At 38.9% G+C, this 14,940-nt stretch overlaps 1 protein-coding gene across 1 annotated transcript in view; it reads right to left on the bottom strand.

Annotated features, from left to right (window-relative positions):
• VPS45 (vacuolar protein sorting 45 homolog) overlaps window positions 1-14,940 on the bottom strand; it is an 80,650-nt gene that overhangs the window by 58,046 nt on the left and 7,664 nt on the right. The window contains exons 4-10 of the mRNA XM_040998306.1: window positions 12,489-12,568; window positions 9,607-9,675; window positions 9,346-9,483; window positions 8,801-8,911; window positions 5,725-5,859; window positions 5,218-5,331; window positions 4,723-4,890 (exon numbers count right to left, since the gene is read on the bottom strand). Coding sequence (XP_040854240.1) covers window positions 4,723-4,890; window positions 5,218-5,331; window positions 5,725-5,859; window positions 8,801-8,911; window positions 9,346-9,483; window positions 9,607-9,675; window positions 12,489-12,568 — 815 coding nt within the window. The remainder of the gene's footprint in view (window positions 1-4,722; window positions 4,891-5,217; window positions 5,332-5,724; window positions 5,860-8,800; window positions 8,912-9,345; window positions 9,484-9,606; window positions 9,676-12,488; window positions 12,569-14,940) is intronic.

The raw sequence follows: 14,940 nt of genomic DNA, 5'->3' as shown, positions 1-14,940 counted from the left end.
GGATAAAAAATAGACTCACACCTCCCTTCACATGAACATCTGTGATAAGACATGCTGGGCAGCAGTGGGGTGAGGAGACTACTCCTTGGCAGCTGCTTCTCTTCATGGGTTGAGAGCTGTATTCCTAATCAAGGGAGTCTCCTCTAAGGACACATGTAAGTTTCAATTGCAGTACATTTCTTTCTAAATCAAAGTTTTGATAGTCTGTAGGGTAACTGGTTAGAAATGGCAGCAACTTATAGGTTAAATTTCAGCAAATGTGTGCATTTTTTTCTTACCATGATACACTTGCTGTTCAGTAAAGCAAACCCCATCTGTACTCAAAACTCTCAATTCATTGCTTCATGATGCATTATTATCTAAGGTCAAGCCAAGGAATGCCATAACCCATCTAGGAGTCAAGCCCCTAGCATCTACTTACTATCAGACAAAAGTTCCCTTTATGGACTATTTTAATCATGCTGCCAAAGAAACCCTTTATGATGCAGGACTCCAAATTAACTGCTCACCCATAAAACCTCAACACCAGGGACAAGAACATCTCTGACAGAAAATGTTCCAAAATCATAAAGTGATCACAAATAGAGTTTATATTTTTAAATTATATATTTTTAAGTAAACAAAAACAAACAAACAAAACTTCCAGGCAAAGAATTACAATAACTTTCTAACTGGTTTCCATATGGTGGTGAGACACAAATAAAGATACTAAAATTGGACAGGGATTAAGCTTAGTTCTATTGTTTTAAAGGGAAAAATCAAAATTATGAAGAAACATGAACATTTAAATTTTGTTACAGGATTAAACTCTGTTTTTACATAATAAGAGGAAGAAAAATTATATTATTGAGATAAATATGAGACTAAAACTCCTGGGAATGGAATTAAAAGTTAAATACACTTCTTTGTAAAAATATTTGAAATCTATTTATTTCCACAAACTTTTTAAAGACTTCTCATCTAGGAATACTTTTAGTAGTCTCACAAAACAACTATAAACTATTAGTAGTAGTATTGTTTAAAGCTGGTGAAAGTGAAATACAATATGATTTATGTGTTAAATTTTATTTTATTTATTTGAAAGACAGAGTGACAGAGAGGAGGACGGACACAGAAAGAAAACTTCCATTCTCTGATTTACTCCCTAAATGGCCACATTGATGACGGTTGATCCACCATCTGCTACTTTTCCAGGTGCATTAGCAGGGAACTGGATATGAAGCACAGCAGCTGAGATTTGAGTTGCCACTCTAATGTGGAATACCAGCATCACAGGCAGCAGCTTAACCTGCTGCGGTATAATGACAACTCCTTATATATCCTTATAAAAGATGCCACTTAATGGTTAAGAAACAGGGGTGGGAGTTTGGCCTAGTTCAGATATTGTTGGGGGCTGGTGTTGTGGCAAGCGGGTTAAGCTGCCACCTGTGACGATAGTATCCCATACAGGTGCCAGTTCAAGACCTAGCTGCTCCACTTCTGATCTAGCTCGCTGCTAATGGTCTGGGAAAAGTAGCAGATGATCTAACTGCTTGCCCCTGTATGTGAGAAATCTGGATGAAGCTCCTGGCTCCTGTTTCAGTGTAGCTCCTGGCTTCAGCCTGGCCCACCCCGGCCACTATAGTCATTTTGTTTTTAAAGATTTATTTTTTATTTATTTTTATTACAAAGTCAGATATACAGAGAGGAGGAGAGACAGAGAGGAAGATCTTCCATCCGATGATTCACTCCCCAAGTGAGCGCAATGGCCGGTACAGCACCAATCCAAAGCCGGGAACCAGGAACCTCTTCCTGGTGTCTCATGTGGGTGCAGGGTCCATCCTCAACTGTTTTCCCAGGCCACAAACAAGGAGCTGGATGGGAAGTGGAGCTGCCGGGATTAGAACCGGTGCCCATATGGGATCCTGGTGCGTTCAAGGCTAGGACTTTAGCTGCTAAGCCATGCCGCGAGGCCTCACTATAGTCATTTAAGGAGTGAACCAGTAGATGAAAGATCTCTCTCTGTCTAGCTCTACCTTTCAAATAAATACAATAAATTCTTTAAAAAAAAAGATTCCATTTGGGATACCCACGTTTCAAAGAGCCTGGGTTCCATTCCTCAACTTCCTGATAACGCAGCCCCTGGGTGTGAGCGGGAGATGGCTCAGGGGCCTGCGCGGAGCCCTGGACTGCTGTGGACATTCTCGACACTAACCAGCTGATGGAAGATCCCTGACTCTCTGCTTCTATCTCTCTGTGTCACTCTTCCTTTCAAATAAAAAAGAAAGTCTTTAGATTTTAATCTGGAACAATCTGTGACACACATGGTTAAGTTAAAACATAAAATGCAGAACTCTGTAACAATAATGGTACCATTTGGATAAAAAGAGAGAGGGAACAAGATAATAAAAGAGGGAGAGAACTAACCTTGAATATATATAAGGAATAAGTTAGGAGCATGAAAATTATTAAGACTATTAATAAAAAACTATTAAGTTTTTACTAATATGTATCCTCCACCAAACATTTATCTAAGAGCTTAATACCATTTAAAAAATTAATAAGACTAGTATAAAGTTCTTGGTGAAGATAAAGTCATAACACTCATGGCTTTATGCACTTTACATAAATATAAAGCAACTAGCATCTTTCTGATGTTCAAAATGGTGTCATTTTCAGAGGAAATTTTGATAAACATTTTAAAAATTAAAAACAAACAACTCTGAGTCATAGTAAACATTGGATATGAGTAAATGACTCGCAAGTAGATTTCTTTCTTTTAGTTACACAACCTATCCGTGAAGTCATGCGCCAAGGTAGGAAATGACATTTTAAAGCACCTATCACACATGCAGCACTTACCTCTCTCACTGGAACCTCATCACCAGCCAAAAGTTAGAAATCATTACCCACGGGGCACAGGTGAAACAATTATCCTAAAGGAATTCTGACTAATGGAGATGGGATATAAGCCAGAACCTAGAGGTTCAAAACCTGTGTTGTCTCCTAATATTATACCAGGCTGGTTTGTTTTATAAAATGGAGCCGAACTACAGCAAGGAAAGAAGGAAATTTGTTTTGGAGTCAGGATCCTATCCATGAGGAAGTGCACCTCCATTAAATGGCTTGGAAATGACGGCCCCCCCAGAAGACCCTGATTCCCAACTCACTGGCTACTGAGTCCACATTCTGTCATTTCTCAGGAACTTTGGGATTATCTCTGATTTGTTCCTTCTGGCATCAGTTTGGTCAACTTTAAAGCATCCGTACGAGATAAAGCTTCATTAAAAATACTACTGTCATCAACCAACTTTCTATATAAGATCCTTCACTGGATCTTTTTGCCAGCCTCAGCAAGTACAAATTCCTTTCACAAGCTGCTTCATAAACTGGTTCCTGTTTACCAATTCAATGTTATCTCCTCTTTCTCCTCACACCCACTCTCCACAGGTCAAACTGCTTATTATTTCCTGCTCAGTTGTGCATCCTTGCTTTTGCTGTTTGTTATTCCTGACTGCAATACTCCTCCAAATTCTCTTCATTCTTTAATGGTTCATCTTAACACTACCTTCTCCAGAAACGTTTCCTAATAACTGCAAATCCTATCATACAGTTTTGACTCCACTAAATATATCTTGAAATATCACCTAACAAATTCTTACATTAGAGTGTTTCTAATTAAAATATTTCAAAAATCCATTTATTTGACAGAGAAATAAAGGAAAAAAAAAAGGAAGAAAGAAGAAAAAGACCTGACTGCTCTATTTCTGATCCAGCTCAGCTCCTCCACTTCCTATGCAGCTCCCTGTTAATGTGTCTGGGAAAGCAGTGAAGGATGGCCTCGAAGTGCTTCAAGCCCTGCACTCATGGGCAAGACCCAGAAGCAGCTCCTGGCTGAGGGCTTCTGACTGGCCCAGCTCTGGCCATGTGGCCATTCGGGAAGTGAACCAACAAATGAAAGACCTTTCTCTTTCTTTCTGACTTTCCTTCTCTCTGTAACTCTGCCTTTCAAATAAATAAGTGTATCTTTAAAATCAAAAGGACTTAAATAATGCATTATCATATACAACTTAAATATGTTTTTTATTTGAAAGGTAGAGCTACAGAGAGAAGGCGATTCAGAGAGACAGGTAATCCATCCACTGGTTTACTCCCCAAATGTCCACAACGGTCAAATTGAGCTGATACAAAGGGGCTTTTTCCAGGTCTTACACATGGGTGCAGGAGTCCAGGGCATTGGACCATCTCTGCTGATTTCCCAGGCCACAAGTAGGGAGCTGGATAGTAAGTAGAGCAATTGGGACATGAACCAATGCCCACATGGAATGCCGGCTCCATAATACACAACTTTTAAAGGGTGCCCAGCCCTGTGTGGTAATTGTCCATTTTATCATGCCTATTTCACAAATGAGAAAACTGGCTCAGAGCTTCAAGTCACAAAGCCAATAAGTGATAAACCCAATACTAAAATCCAGGTCTTTTGAGTTTAGTTTAGCTCCTTCTAGTAGATGAGGATACCTTCATGAATATGCGATTAATTGACTAAATACTCGGGGAATGCCCATTATACTTGTGCTGTGCGTTCTTAGCATATATTTATCTTAAGTAACGTTCATTCACATTCTTGTCTCAACTCCTTGGTGGACTAAATTCCACGTTGGTGAGGGCCTCCTTGGCTTTGTGTCTCTTGCTCTTGCCTGGCAGTGTCTTTCACATAGCAGGTGCTCATCAAAGTGGACTGACCTGGAGAGCACTGGAGTGGTCATTTTGACAGGCTAGTTCTTGTTCAACCTCTGAAACTTCCAGCAGATTCCTCTCACTGACCAACCGAGATAGTTCTCCAACCACCGTCACATGCTTTGACACAGTCCCAGACATCTTCTTGAACTGTGGGTAATTCTCGACAAAGGCCTGCCATGGGAAAAACATCAACCAGGGGCTCTGTTATTCCTTGGCAGAGGATGGGCATGTGTGAAGAAGGTGGTGGTGGGTGGTGGGGGTGCCTGGACTAAGGCATCTAAACGCCCAATTACATGGCATTTTCTTATGTTAAATGGAAAGAATGCACATAGTTTATTATGACACTTTTTGCTAAAGAGAGGCATTACAGAAAATATGGATCCAGTCAAACAAAATAAATCAAGGTAGAAATCAGATCCAGAAGATTCCAGAAATGTTGCTTACAGGGAAAGTTCCAAAGTTTCAAACATTAGTGACCCATGTGCATGTTTAATTTACCTTCATGTCTGCTATTGATTCTAGTTTCTGCTGTTCTTTTGGCTTCTTCTTCTGAAAGTCTTCCATGAGGTTCTTTATATTGCTGCCGATCTCAGCAAAGTTGAGGTACATATTCTGTGAGAAACAAAGTTGAAAGAGGAGTTAATCAACTAGCCAGCGACTTTTAGAAAATGTAAAACTGAAAAAAAAGAATCCTGAATACAGAACTGAAGGGCAGGAAAATTCCATTCTAATGACCAAATTTGGACCTCAGCCAGGACACTGGTCATGAATATCATTACTATTCTCACAAAGAGCTACTAAAAGGGAGAGAAGTAAATAACTATGTGATCTCTACAAAAAACATATTGTTAAGGGTCAGAATCCAAGTCTTCTCTTGACATATATCCTATTTATAAGATGGCTCAATCAATCTTTCACTTCAAATCCCATTCGTGGCCCTGTTTTAATAAGCCAATATGGATCTTCTTATATAAAAGCAATTTTTAAAATGCAAAAGCTACCTACATTAGCATAGAATTCATCATTTTCCGCAGACAGCACGACCTCTCGTAAGTCTTTGCTGATTCCTGGCACTCTGGAAAGGTCAATCCGATTGTTGTTTATTCCCAGCAGTTCATGGACCATGGCCTGATACGTCCACTAAACAAAAAACCATGACAACAGAAAAAAAAAAGTAACTGGTAAAATACGGAAATAGTAAATGTTCAGGAAAACAAATGAAAACCAGTGACATTTTAATAACTACTGGTTCTACATGGAGATTCTTTAATTCAAATTTTTATTAACACGTTGTACTATAATAAATATTAAGATGGTCATTTTAATTGGTTAAGCACTCAACAGTCAAAATACTTTTTGATTTCACACTTATAGAAGCAGGGCAGAAGGATTAATATACTTGTTGGAAAGAAAACAAATGAGATCTGTCATTAGCTTGACTTTCTGCCTGTGAATGAAGAGTGTATTTTTGGCTTCACAGATAGGGCTATATTGGTACTGCAGTTACAAGCTGTACCATTTCCTGTACGCTGCTGTGGTTTTCTGCAGCATGAGAAATGTTAGTGTTCTTGCCGATCCGAGTGGTGCTATATTTATCCTAGGAACACTAATATTATAAAAAAAAAAAAAAACTTTGTGAGTTGATCAAAATACTGACATATTCAGAAACTTGCCTCTGAATTCATTTTTGATTTAATATAAATTGTGAGGAGGGACTGACTTCCTGTGTTAGAAAACGGCAAGGAGAAATCCCCCAATTTTGCCTCCTCACCATTTCTGGACAATGACTTATTCTTAGTCATAGGTTTCTTATATAAAATTACAGTATTTTCCAGAAAATTCTTTTAAACCTAGATTCTAAATGCTAAAAGTACTTAGATTCATATATTTTATCTTCAGCAAACTAAACTTATAAAGAAATAATTTAAGGGATTACTTTCTGTCCTAGAAGACTTGCCAGAGGAATATCCACAAAAGCAGGTTCTTCAGGGTACTTAAATGCAACAAAATGCTGAGTGCTTCTACGGACAGCAGCCTGTGCATACTTCCACCATAATTCTTATTATATAATCAAAATTACTTGTTTATTTCTCTCGTCATTGAACCACGAGATCTCTGAGGGCAGAAAGTGTATTTTTTAACCTCTAATCTCTATGTGGCATGTAACAGGAAGGCATGTTGAAAGAATAGCTTGCTTTTCTCTGGGAGATGGAATGTACAGGCAACTGTTGGGTTTTTTTTGTTTTTTTTTTTGTTTTTTGGGGTTTTTTTTTTTTTTTTGCCCTTATATTATCAAAAAGTTTCTAATAGTGAAAATATATTACTTTGAATTTCAGGAATTCAGGGCTGTCTTATATTGAAGTTTCATTTCACAGCCCAAGATTTCCCTAGGCAGTAACATTGGTACTAATGAAACACAAGCCTGAGCCTCTTCCTATGAATTCAGCCACTATTGACAGAGAGCCTAATAGGAGCAAGGCAGCGTGCTTACACTTGCAAAACACACAACCATGAAGCACTGTCTTGAATGGGCAACTAGGGGAGAGTGAAAGTAACCAATGTGTGAGTACAATATGACAGGCATAGCATGAAACCAGAGAGAGACACAAAGTTCCACAGTAATTTGGGGGAGAAAATATGCATTTTATATAAAGAACACAATCTTTAAGAAGGTATTTTATTATTATACAAATCTTTCTCTTGCTATCTTGTTGGGTGCAAAGAACACATTTGGGATCAAGAGATCTCTTTTCCTATGAAGCCAGTTTTTTTTTTCTTTCTTTCTTTTGTTTTTTAAGACTTACTATTTACTTTTATTTTAAAGTCAGAGAGAGAGGGAGTGACAGAAAAATCTTTCATCCACTGCTTTACTCCTGAGATGGCTACAATAGCCAGGGTTGAACCAATCCAAAGTTGGGAGCTAAGAGTTTGTTCTACTTCTCCCACATGAGTGTAGGGGTCCAAGACGTGGGCCATTCTCTACCACTTTGCCACTAGCAGGGAGCTGAATCAGAAGTGGAGCAGCTGGAATATGAACTGGTGCCCATATGAAATACTGGCACCACAGATGGAGACTTAACCTACTCTGCCATGGCACCAGCCACTTGCTTGGTTTTAAAAAGAGAAATATTTTGATGGGTGAAGAGAAGAAACGGTATTCCAAACATTTCAGAGTTTAGGCAGCAGGCACACAGACGCAGTAAGGGTGTCGCATACCAAATCTAGATAGCAACAAGCCATAGGTTTTTATGTGAGGGTTGTCCTACACTATAAAGGCACTACAATGCTGAATTCAAGATGTTTTAACATGGTGAGAAAATGAGAACCAATCAAAATTTTTAAGTCAGGAGCATGAGGACTGGAGCTGTGCTTTAGGAAAAGGGAATTAATGAGATTGTATCTGTGGATATATTAGAATAAGAATAAATCAAAAGTAGCGGATGACTATCTCAGTATTCCTACAAGAGTTTAGAATCTGCTCAAGGAAACTGCAATATAAATGGAAAAGACCAGAGGAGGGTTGGTGCCGTGTCACAGTAGACTAAGCCTCTACCCACAGCACTGACATCCCGTAAAGGTACTGGTTCAAGCTCCAGCTGCTCTACTTCCCATCCAGCTCCCTGCAAATGTGCCTGGTAAAGCAGCAGAGGATGGCCCAAGTCCTTGCTCCCCTTCACCCACATGGGTGATCGGAAAGAAACTCCTGGCTTCAGCTTTCACCCGTGGCCAGTGTGGCCATTTGGGGAGCGAATCATTCAAATAAGAACAAATAAATCTTTAAAAAGGAAAAAAAAAAAACCAAGAAGAATGGAGAAAACACTGGAAATCAGGACCAACAGAATTTAGAGAGGGTCTTGGTTAAGAGTAGGGACAGTAGCAGAAAGGGGCAGGAGGGATGAGGCAGAAGAAAGAGTTAGCAATGATTATGGCTGGAAGAACAGTGATACCAAAGAACTGGTGAAATACAAGACCAGAACAAGAAGCGCTGAAAATAAGGAGGAAACAAACAGAGAACGCTGTTTGCTTTCCTATTTCTATTTTGAGGACCATCCTTCTATTCATCTAACAAAGGATTCTGCACCTGATTTAGCAATGGGGTGATGGCATCATCACAGCGATCTAGAATAAGTAGCAATGGAGGAACCTCTGTCCGCCGGAATTCAAACAGTTCATATTCTTTAGTTATCACTTGCTGTGGGTAAGAAAGAAAAACGGTTTGGTCAACCAGTTAGCTGCACAGAGCGATGATATAAATAGGAGATCACTAAATAAAAACCACACTTCACAACAGTTCTTTGTACCCAGATGGGCCTTTCACAACAGGATTTAGAAGCTTCACAAAGTTTAGTGCCACACCATTTAGGAGGTGAAACCCTATTTTATAGGTGGTTTAAGTGGAACCAAACACACACACACACAGTTAAACAGCTTGTGAATATTCTTGTGCTAAAATTAAGAATCTTAGCTCTAACATATGACTTTTTGTTTTAATATAATGACCTCTTTGCCAGGAAACCCAACATATTATTATCTCCTTGGCTGTAGATGAAATAAACGTTCCTGTCACTTCTCAAGGATGACAAGGACATGCGTGGCAGAGGTCAGGGAGCCAGGCACAGGGCATACCTTAACGCATTCCGCTAGTCTCTTTGCAGCCTCTGACGAAAGCTGATAACGAATCATGGGGCACTTCTTCAGAGACAAAAGGAGAGCTGTCAGTCCTTGAGTGGTTCTGGAGAGCTGTCCTAGGTCCCAATTACGTCCCTTTTTGTTAAAAATAAATATTTAGAGAAAATATTTGAGCTTTTTTCTGGTAAGTTCAACCGCTTGCACAATTAACTCCTACCTGATAAATTAGCTAATTTCATTCATTCTTTCCTTCCATACCTGGCAGCAGCCCAAAATATTGAGGGAAAACAAATGTGGGTTCACAGCAATATAATCACCATAAAATTCCTGCAAATAAAGCACAAAGTTATTCCATGACATTAACTGTATTAAGCAGCAATACTTTCATAGTCTGATATAACATTGCATGATAAAATCAAATATGATGAAATACAAATATAGAATGTACAAAAAAATTGTTCAATTAATAATTAGCAGGGGTAGGCTTTTGGATCTAGCAGGTTAAACTACTGCCTGCCATGCCGGTATCCGATACGAGGGTAGGTTACTGTACCCTCTGTTCCACTTCCAATCCAGCTCCCTACTTACGGCCTGGGAAAGCAGCAGAGGATGGCCCAAGTGCTTGGGCTCCTGCACCCACATGGGAGACCAGATGGGATTCCAGGCTCCAAGCTTTAGGTTGGCCCAGCTCTAGCCAGTACAGCCATTTGGGGAGTGAGGAGTGAACCTGTGGATGGAAGATCTCTCTATTTTCCTGTCTCTTCCTCTCTCTAACTTTGCCCTTGAAATAAACAAACGACTCTTTAAAAAAAAAAAAATAACAGTAATCAGTGTGGCATAATTAAAATAACAAAATACCAACAAGAATAATATTTTAAAAGACAGAAGTTGTAAACACACAGCATTTCTAGAGGACTTGATGCAGCATATTTATCGATTAGCACTAATAAAACACTGCCGTAAGATATAATGTCGGGCCTGGCACAAAAGCCTCGTGACTAAATCCTTGCCTTGCACATACTGGGATCCCATATGGGTGCTGGTTTGTGTCCCAGCTGCTCCACTTCCTATCCAGTTTCCTGCTTGAGGTCTGGGAAAGCAGAAGAGGATGGCCCAAAGTCTTGGGATGCTGCACCCACATGGGAGACCCAGAAGAAGCTCCTGGTTCCTAGCTTCAGATCAGCTCAGCTCTGGCAACTGCAGCTACTTGGGGAGTAACCAGCAGATGAAACATCTTTATGTCTTTCCTTCTCTCTGTAAATCTGCCTTTTTAATAAAAAATAAATAAATTTTAAAAAGATGTACAATGTTATATTCATGTAAAAGTAACTTTGTTGTACAATGTATTTCATGAAGGACAATCTGATTTTAAATAGGTCATTCTTTTTATTCTTTTATCACTTGATACATCATACTGAAAAATTATAAACTAGTTTATTTGCTTTCTCAAAAGACACTGTTCCTCACTTGGGAGATAAAAGTTATTCAAACATTTGTGATAAACATATAAAAAAAAACACTAAGGCGTTTAAGGTAACAAATAATGTTCTAATATAATTGATCGCACAGCATGCAGAATGTTTAGTTTCCAATTTTTTTTTAAAAAAAAATGTTTATTTTATTTAGGAAGATCTTCCGTCCACTGACTCATTCCCCAAGAGGCTGCAATAGGCCAGAGCTAAGCCAATCCAAAGCCAGGAGCCAGGAACTTCTTTTTTTCTGGGTCTCCCACATGGGTGCAGGGGCCCAATGCTTTGGGCCATCCTTGACTGCTTTCCCAGGGCACAAGCAGGGAGCTGGATGGGAAGTGGAGCTGCCAGGATTAGAACTGGCACCCATATGGGATCCTGTCGTGTTCAAGTCTAGGACTTTAACCATTATGCTATTGTGCCAGGCCCTAGTTTCCAAATTTTAACCTCATGAACCAATGTTCAGGTGTTACCTTCAAAGTATAAGAACCACAAACAGAACTTTAAGAGACCTCATTCTCTCCCAAGCATATTCACATTTCTGCTGTTGAACACAGCTCATAAAACTAAGAACAGTATTCGATTCTGTCCTGAGATCTGTGAAACCCACCCTCTGACATACACTGTTACACTCAGATAAAAAAGAATTCTGCAGTTCAGTGTAGTTCATGAGGCACGAGGGAGATGTTGACTTAGAGTAGGTCATTGTATTAGCTCACCCTCCTTGTTTTCACTCATTCCTTTAATTTTGGCCCTATCCAACTGGAATTTCTCCCAATTGTACTAAATACGTTTTGTGCAATGCACATTCATTTTGTCTGAATAACAGTGTTTCTTTTTAGACAAGCACCTTCTTGCTTGGTATGTTTTTTTTTTTTTTTAATGTTTGTTTATTTGAAAGCAGGAATTCTAGAGAGAGATGGAGATCTTCCAACTGCTGTTCACTCCCCTAGATGGCTCCAATGGCCAGGGTTAATCTAGGCAAAGACAATGGTCAGAAGAAACTTCCAGGCCTCCCATGCAGATGACAGGGGTCCAGACACTTAGGGCCACCTTCCATTGCTTTTCCCAGGCTTTTAGCAGGAGCTAGATTAGAAACGGAGGAGCTGGGGTCCAGTATGGTAACCTAGTGACTAAAGTCCTCATCTTGCATGTGCTAGAATCCCATATGGGCTCCACTTCCCATTCAGCTCCCTGCTTGTGGCCTGGGAAAGCAGGATGGCCCAAAGCCTTGGGACGCTGCACCCGTGCAGGAGACCAAGAAGAAGCTCCTGGCTCCTGGTTTAGGATAAGCTCAGCTCTTGCCATGTGGCCACTAGGGGAGTGAACCAACAGACAAGATCTTTCTCTCTGTCTCTCCTTCTCACTCTGTAAATCTGACTTTCGAATAAAAATAAATAAATCACATAATCTTAAAAAAAATTAAAAAGAAAGAGAGAGAGAGAGAGAGAGAGAGAGAAAGAAAGAAAGAAAGAAAGAAAGAAAGAAAGAAAGAAAGAAAGAAAGAAAGAAAGAAAGAAAGAGAAAAAATGGGAGCCAAGTCTCAATTCAATCCAGCCCATTTGGATGCTAGTATCATAGGTGATGGCTCCATCCACTATGCCACAATGCTGGCCCCACTTCTTGACTTTTCAAATTTAAATCTTTTATTTAAAAGGGCAATATATTTACCTGAACCTCAGCCACAACCTCCTGTTCATCAGCTTCAGCCAATGACTTCACGTCGCTCTTGCTGATCACATTACTGAAATCTGAAACAGACACGAGTGGCACCCTCAAAGGAGATCATCTCTGCTACGACTGGGCAGAACTGGGCCGACAGTCCAAGCCCAAGAGTACGTGAGGTTAGTACACACAGTGGTGCATGTAAACTCCTTCCCACTGGAATGAGAAGCACAAGTATATCTAAACCCCACAGGTTTTCTTAATACTACAAAAACACTGAAGGCACTGGAGAATGCAGGAGAAGCAAGTGATTATACTGACGCTAGCAAATACAGGGAAAGAAAGAAACCTTTATTCTTTCATGTATGAACTGTACATCAGGTAGCTAGGAGATAAGAAGAATTTTTCTTTGTAGAAATGTGCTAGCTAAAAACAAACAAGGAATGTTAGCAGAAGAATTAAGATATTGTTTCCATCCCTTGCTGAAGGACCGGATGGACCTAGGCTTTGCGTCTTAACAGCTGCTAACATCACGAGAAGAACGCACATAATACCCCTAGTAACATACCTGGCCAAAAATAAATCAAACCTTAATGAAATTAAGGTTCTGCATCCACCTATAAATTGAATTCACAGGAACTAGAGAACACAAACATTTTAAACCACAAGGAACAGATTAAACTATTCCCTTTGGAATGAAATCATGAGTTGCAGGTTGTGGAGAATTTAACCATTTCTTCAATGAATAAATTGTACAAAAGTGAACTGGGAGGGAACTATGAAAGATTATAGAAACTTAAGCTTAACATATTCACCAGCAGGAACATGCAGTCTTACTTTGATCCTGACTCACATAAATAATGAAAAAAATGAAATAATTTGAAAGTTTCCACTGAATGAATACTTGAAAGCGTAAGAAATTACTTTTCACTGCTATTTAGATGCAATAACTTTATAGTAGTTTTGAAAAATAAGTCCTTATCTCTTAGTCATGCATACTGATACACTTATAATGAAATTACACACCTTAGATTTGTTTCAAAATAATATTATTGGGGGTAGCTATAGCAATACAGCTAAAATAATACTGGGGCATGGCTCAGTAACCATTGAAACTGAATGAGTGATACACTGGGGTTAATTATATTATTCCACATTTGTATGTATTATAGATTTCCATAGCAAAATGTTTTTTATAAAGGGAGGCATCTGTTACATAAGATTTAGTAGACACACACAAAAAAATTCATTTTATTTAACCAGTTGAATAAAATTCTGAAATTGATTGGGCCAACCAGGAAACTTCAACAGTCTTTCTTTCATAGACATACTAATTTAATATAATTTATTATCTGCTTCATAGATTTTGAGCCCAAGTCAATCTTTGGAACGAGAGAGTAAATACTAAATGTATTATCCGTTATACGCCTCATCTGCTGCATCAGAAAGCACTCTTTAGAAGAGGTCGTTCACCTCATGACTCATTCAACTTTTAGCCAAGACACTCAACAAGAGTCTATTTTATGAGTACAAAAGTTTTCGTGCTTTCCTGAGGACCTAGCTTGTGACAAAACTAAAAGCTACTGGAATGCCTGTACACCTGTAAAATAAGATACAACATCAAGTGTTTATGAGGAGGCAAACAAACTGGATCACCCCGTAGACTGTACATGGAAATGTAAAATGGCTTAGTCACTCTGGAAAATACTGGGCAGTACATGTGACTACACATGACTCAGCAATCATACTCTTGGGCATTACTTATCCCAGAAAAATGAAAACCAACACTCACACAAAAACTCATACCGAGATGCTTACAGCAGTTTTATCTAAGGTTAAAACTAAAAACAACCCAGACAGCCTGCAGCAGTGAAATGTTCAATAAGCCAGTACATCCATTAAATGGAAAACTCCATCACCAATTTTAAAAAAGAAAAGATACAAACAAGCTGAAAGAATCTCCGGAGAATGATCTGGCGTATATTAAATCAAACCCAAAAGATTACATACTACGGGACTCCATGCACAGAGCATTCTTGAAATGACAGGATTACAGATTGAAGAAGGGATAGGTCACTGACAAGGTTAATGAGAGGACTGGAAGGAGAGGAGGCTAATTAAAGGTCAATATCTGGGATTCTTTATAGATACAAATATTCTGTATCTGACTGTATCAGGGTTAATATCCCAGTTAATATAATACACTGTCATTGTAAGATGCTACATTGAGAAAAGCTGAGTAAAAAATGTAAAGAATCTCTGCAGTACTATTTTATTTTATTGCAGTTACTTGATATACTATAATTATTTCAAAACAAAAAGTCGAATTTAAAAAATCGTGAAAAAACCCTCAATCAATAAAATAAAAGCAAATAAAAACTCAGATTACAGACTAACAAAGCTGATCATGTTTTTATCATTTTGGGGTGTCTGCAGTGGCTAAATTAAATAAAATATG

Source organism: Ochotona curzoniae, unplaced genomic scaffold, assembly GCF_017591425.1.
Source record: "Ochotona curzoniae isolate NIBS_2020 unplaced genomic scaffold, NIBS_Ocur_1.0 scaffold_1037, whole genome shotgun sequence".
NCBI classification, from domain to species: Eukaryota; Metazoa; Chordata; class Mammalia; order Lagomorpha; family Ochotonidae; genus Ochotona; species Ochotona curzoniae.
This window is presented reverse-complemented; position numbering and strand designations above follow the sequence as displayed.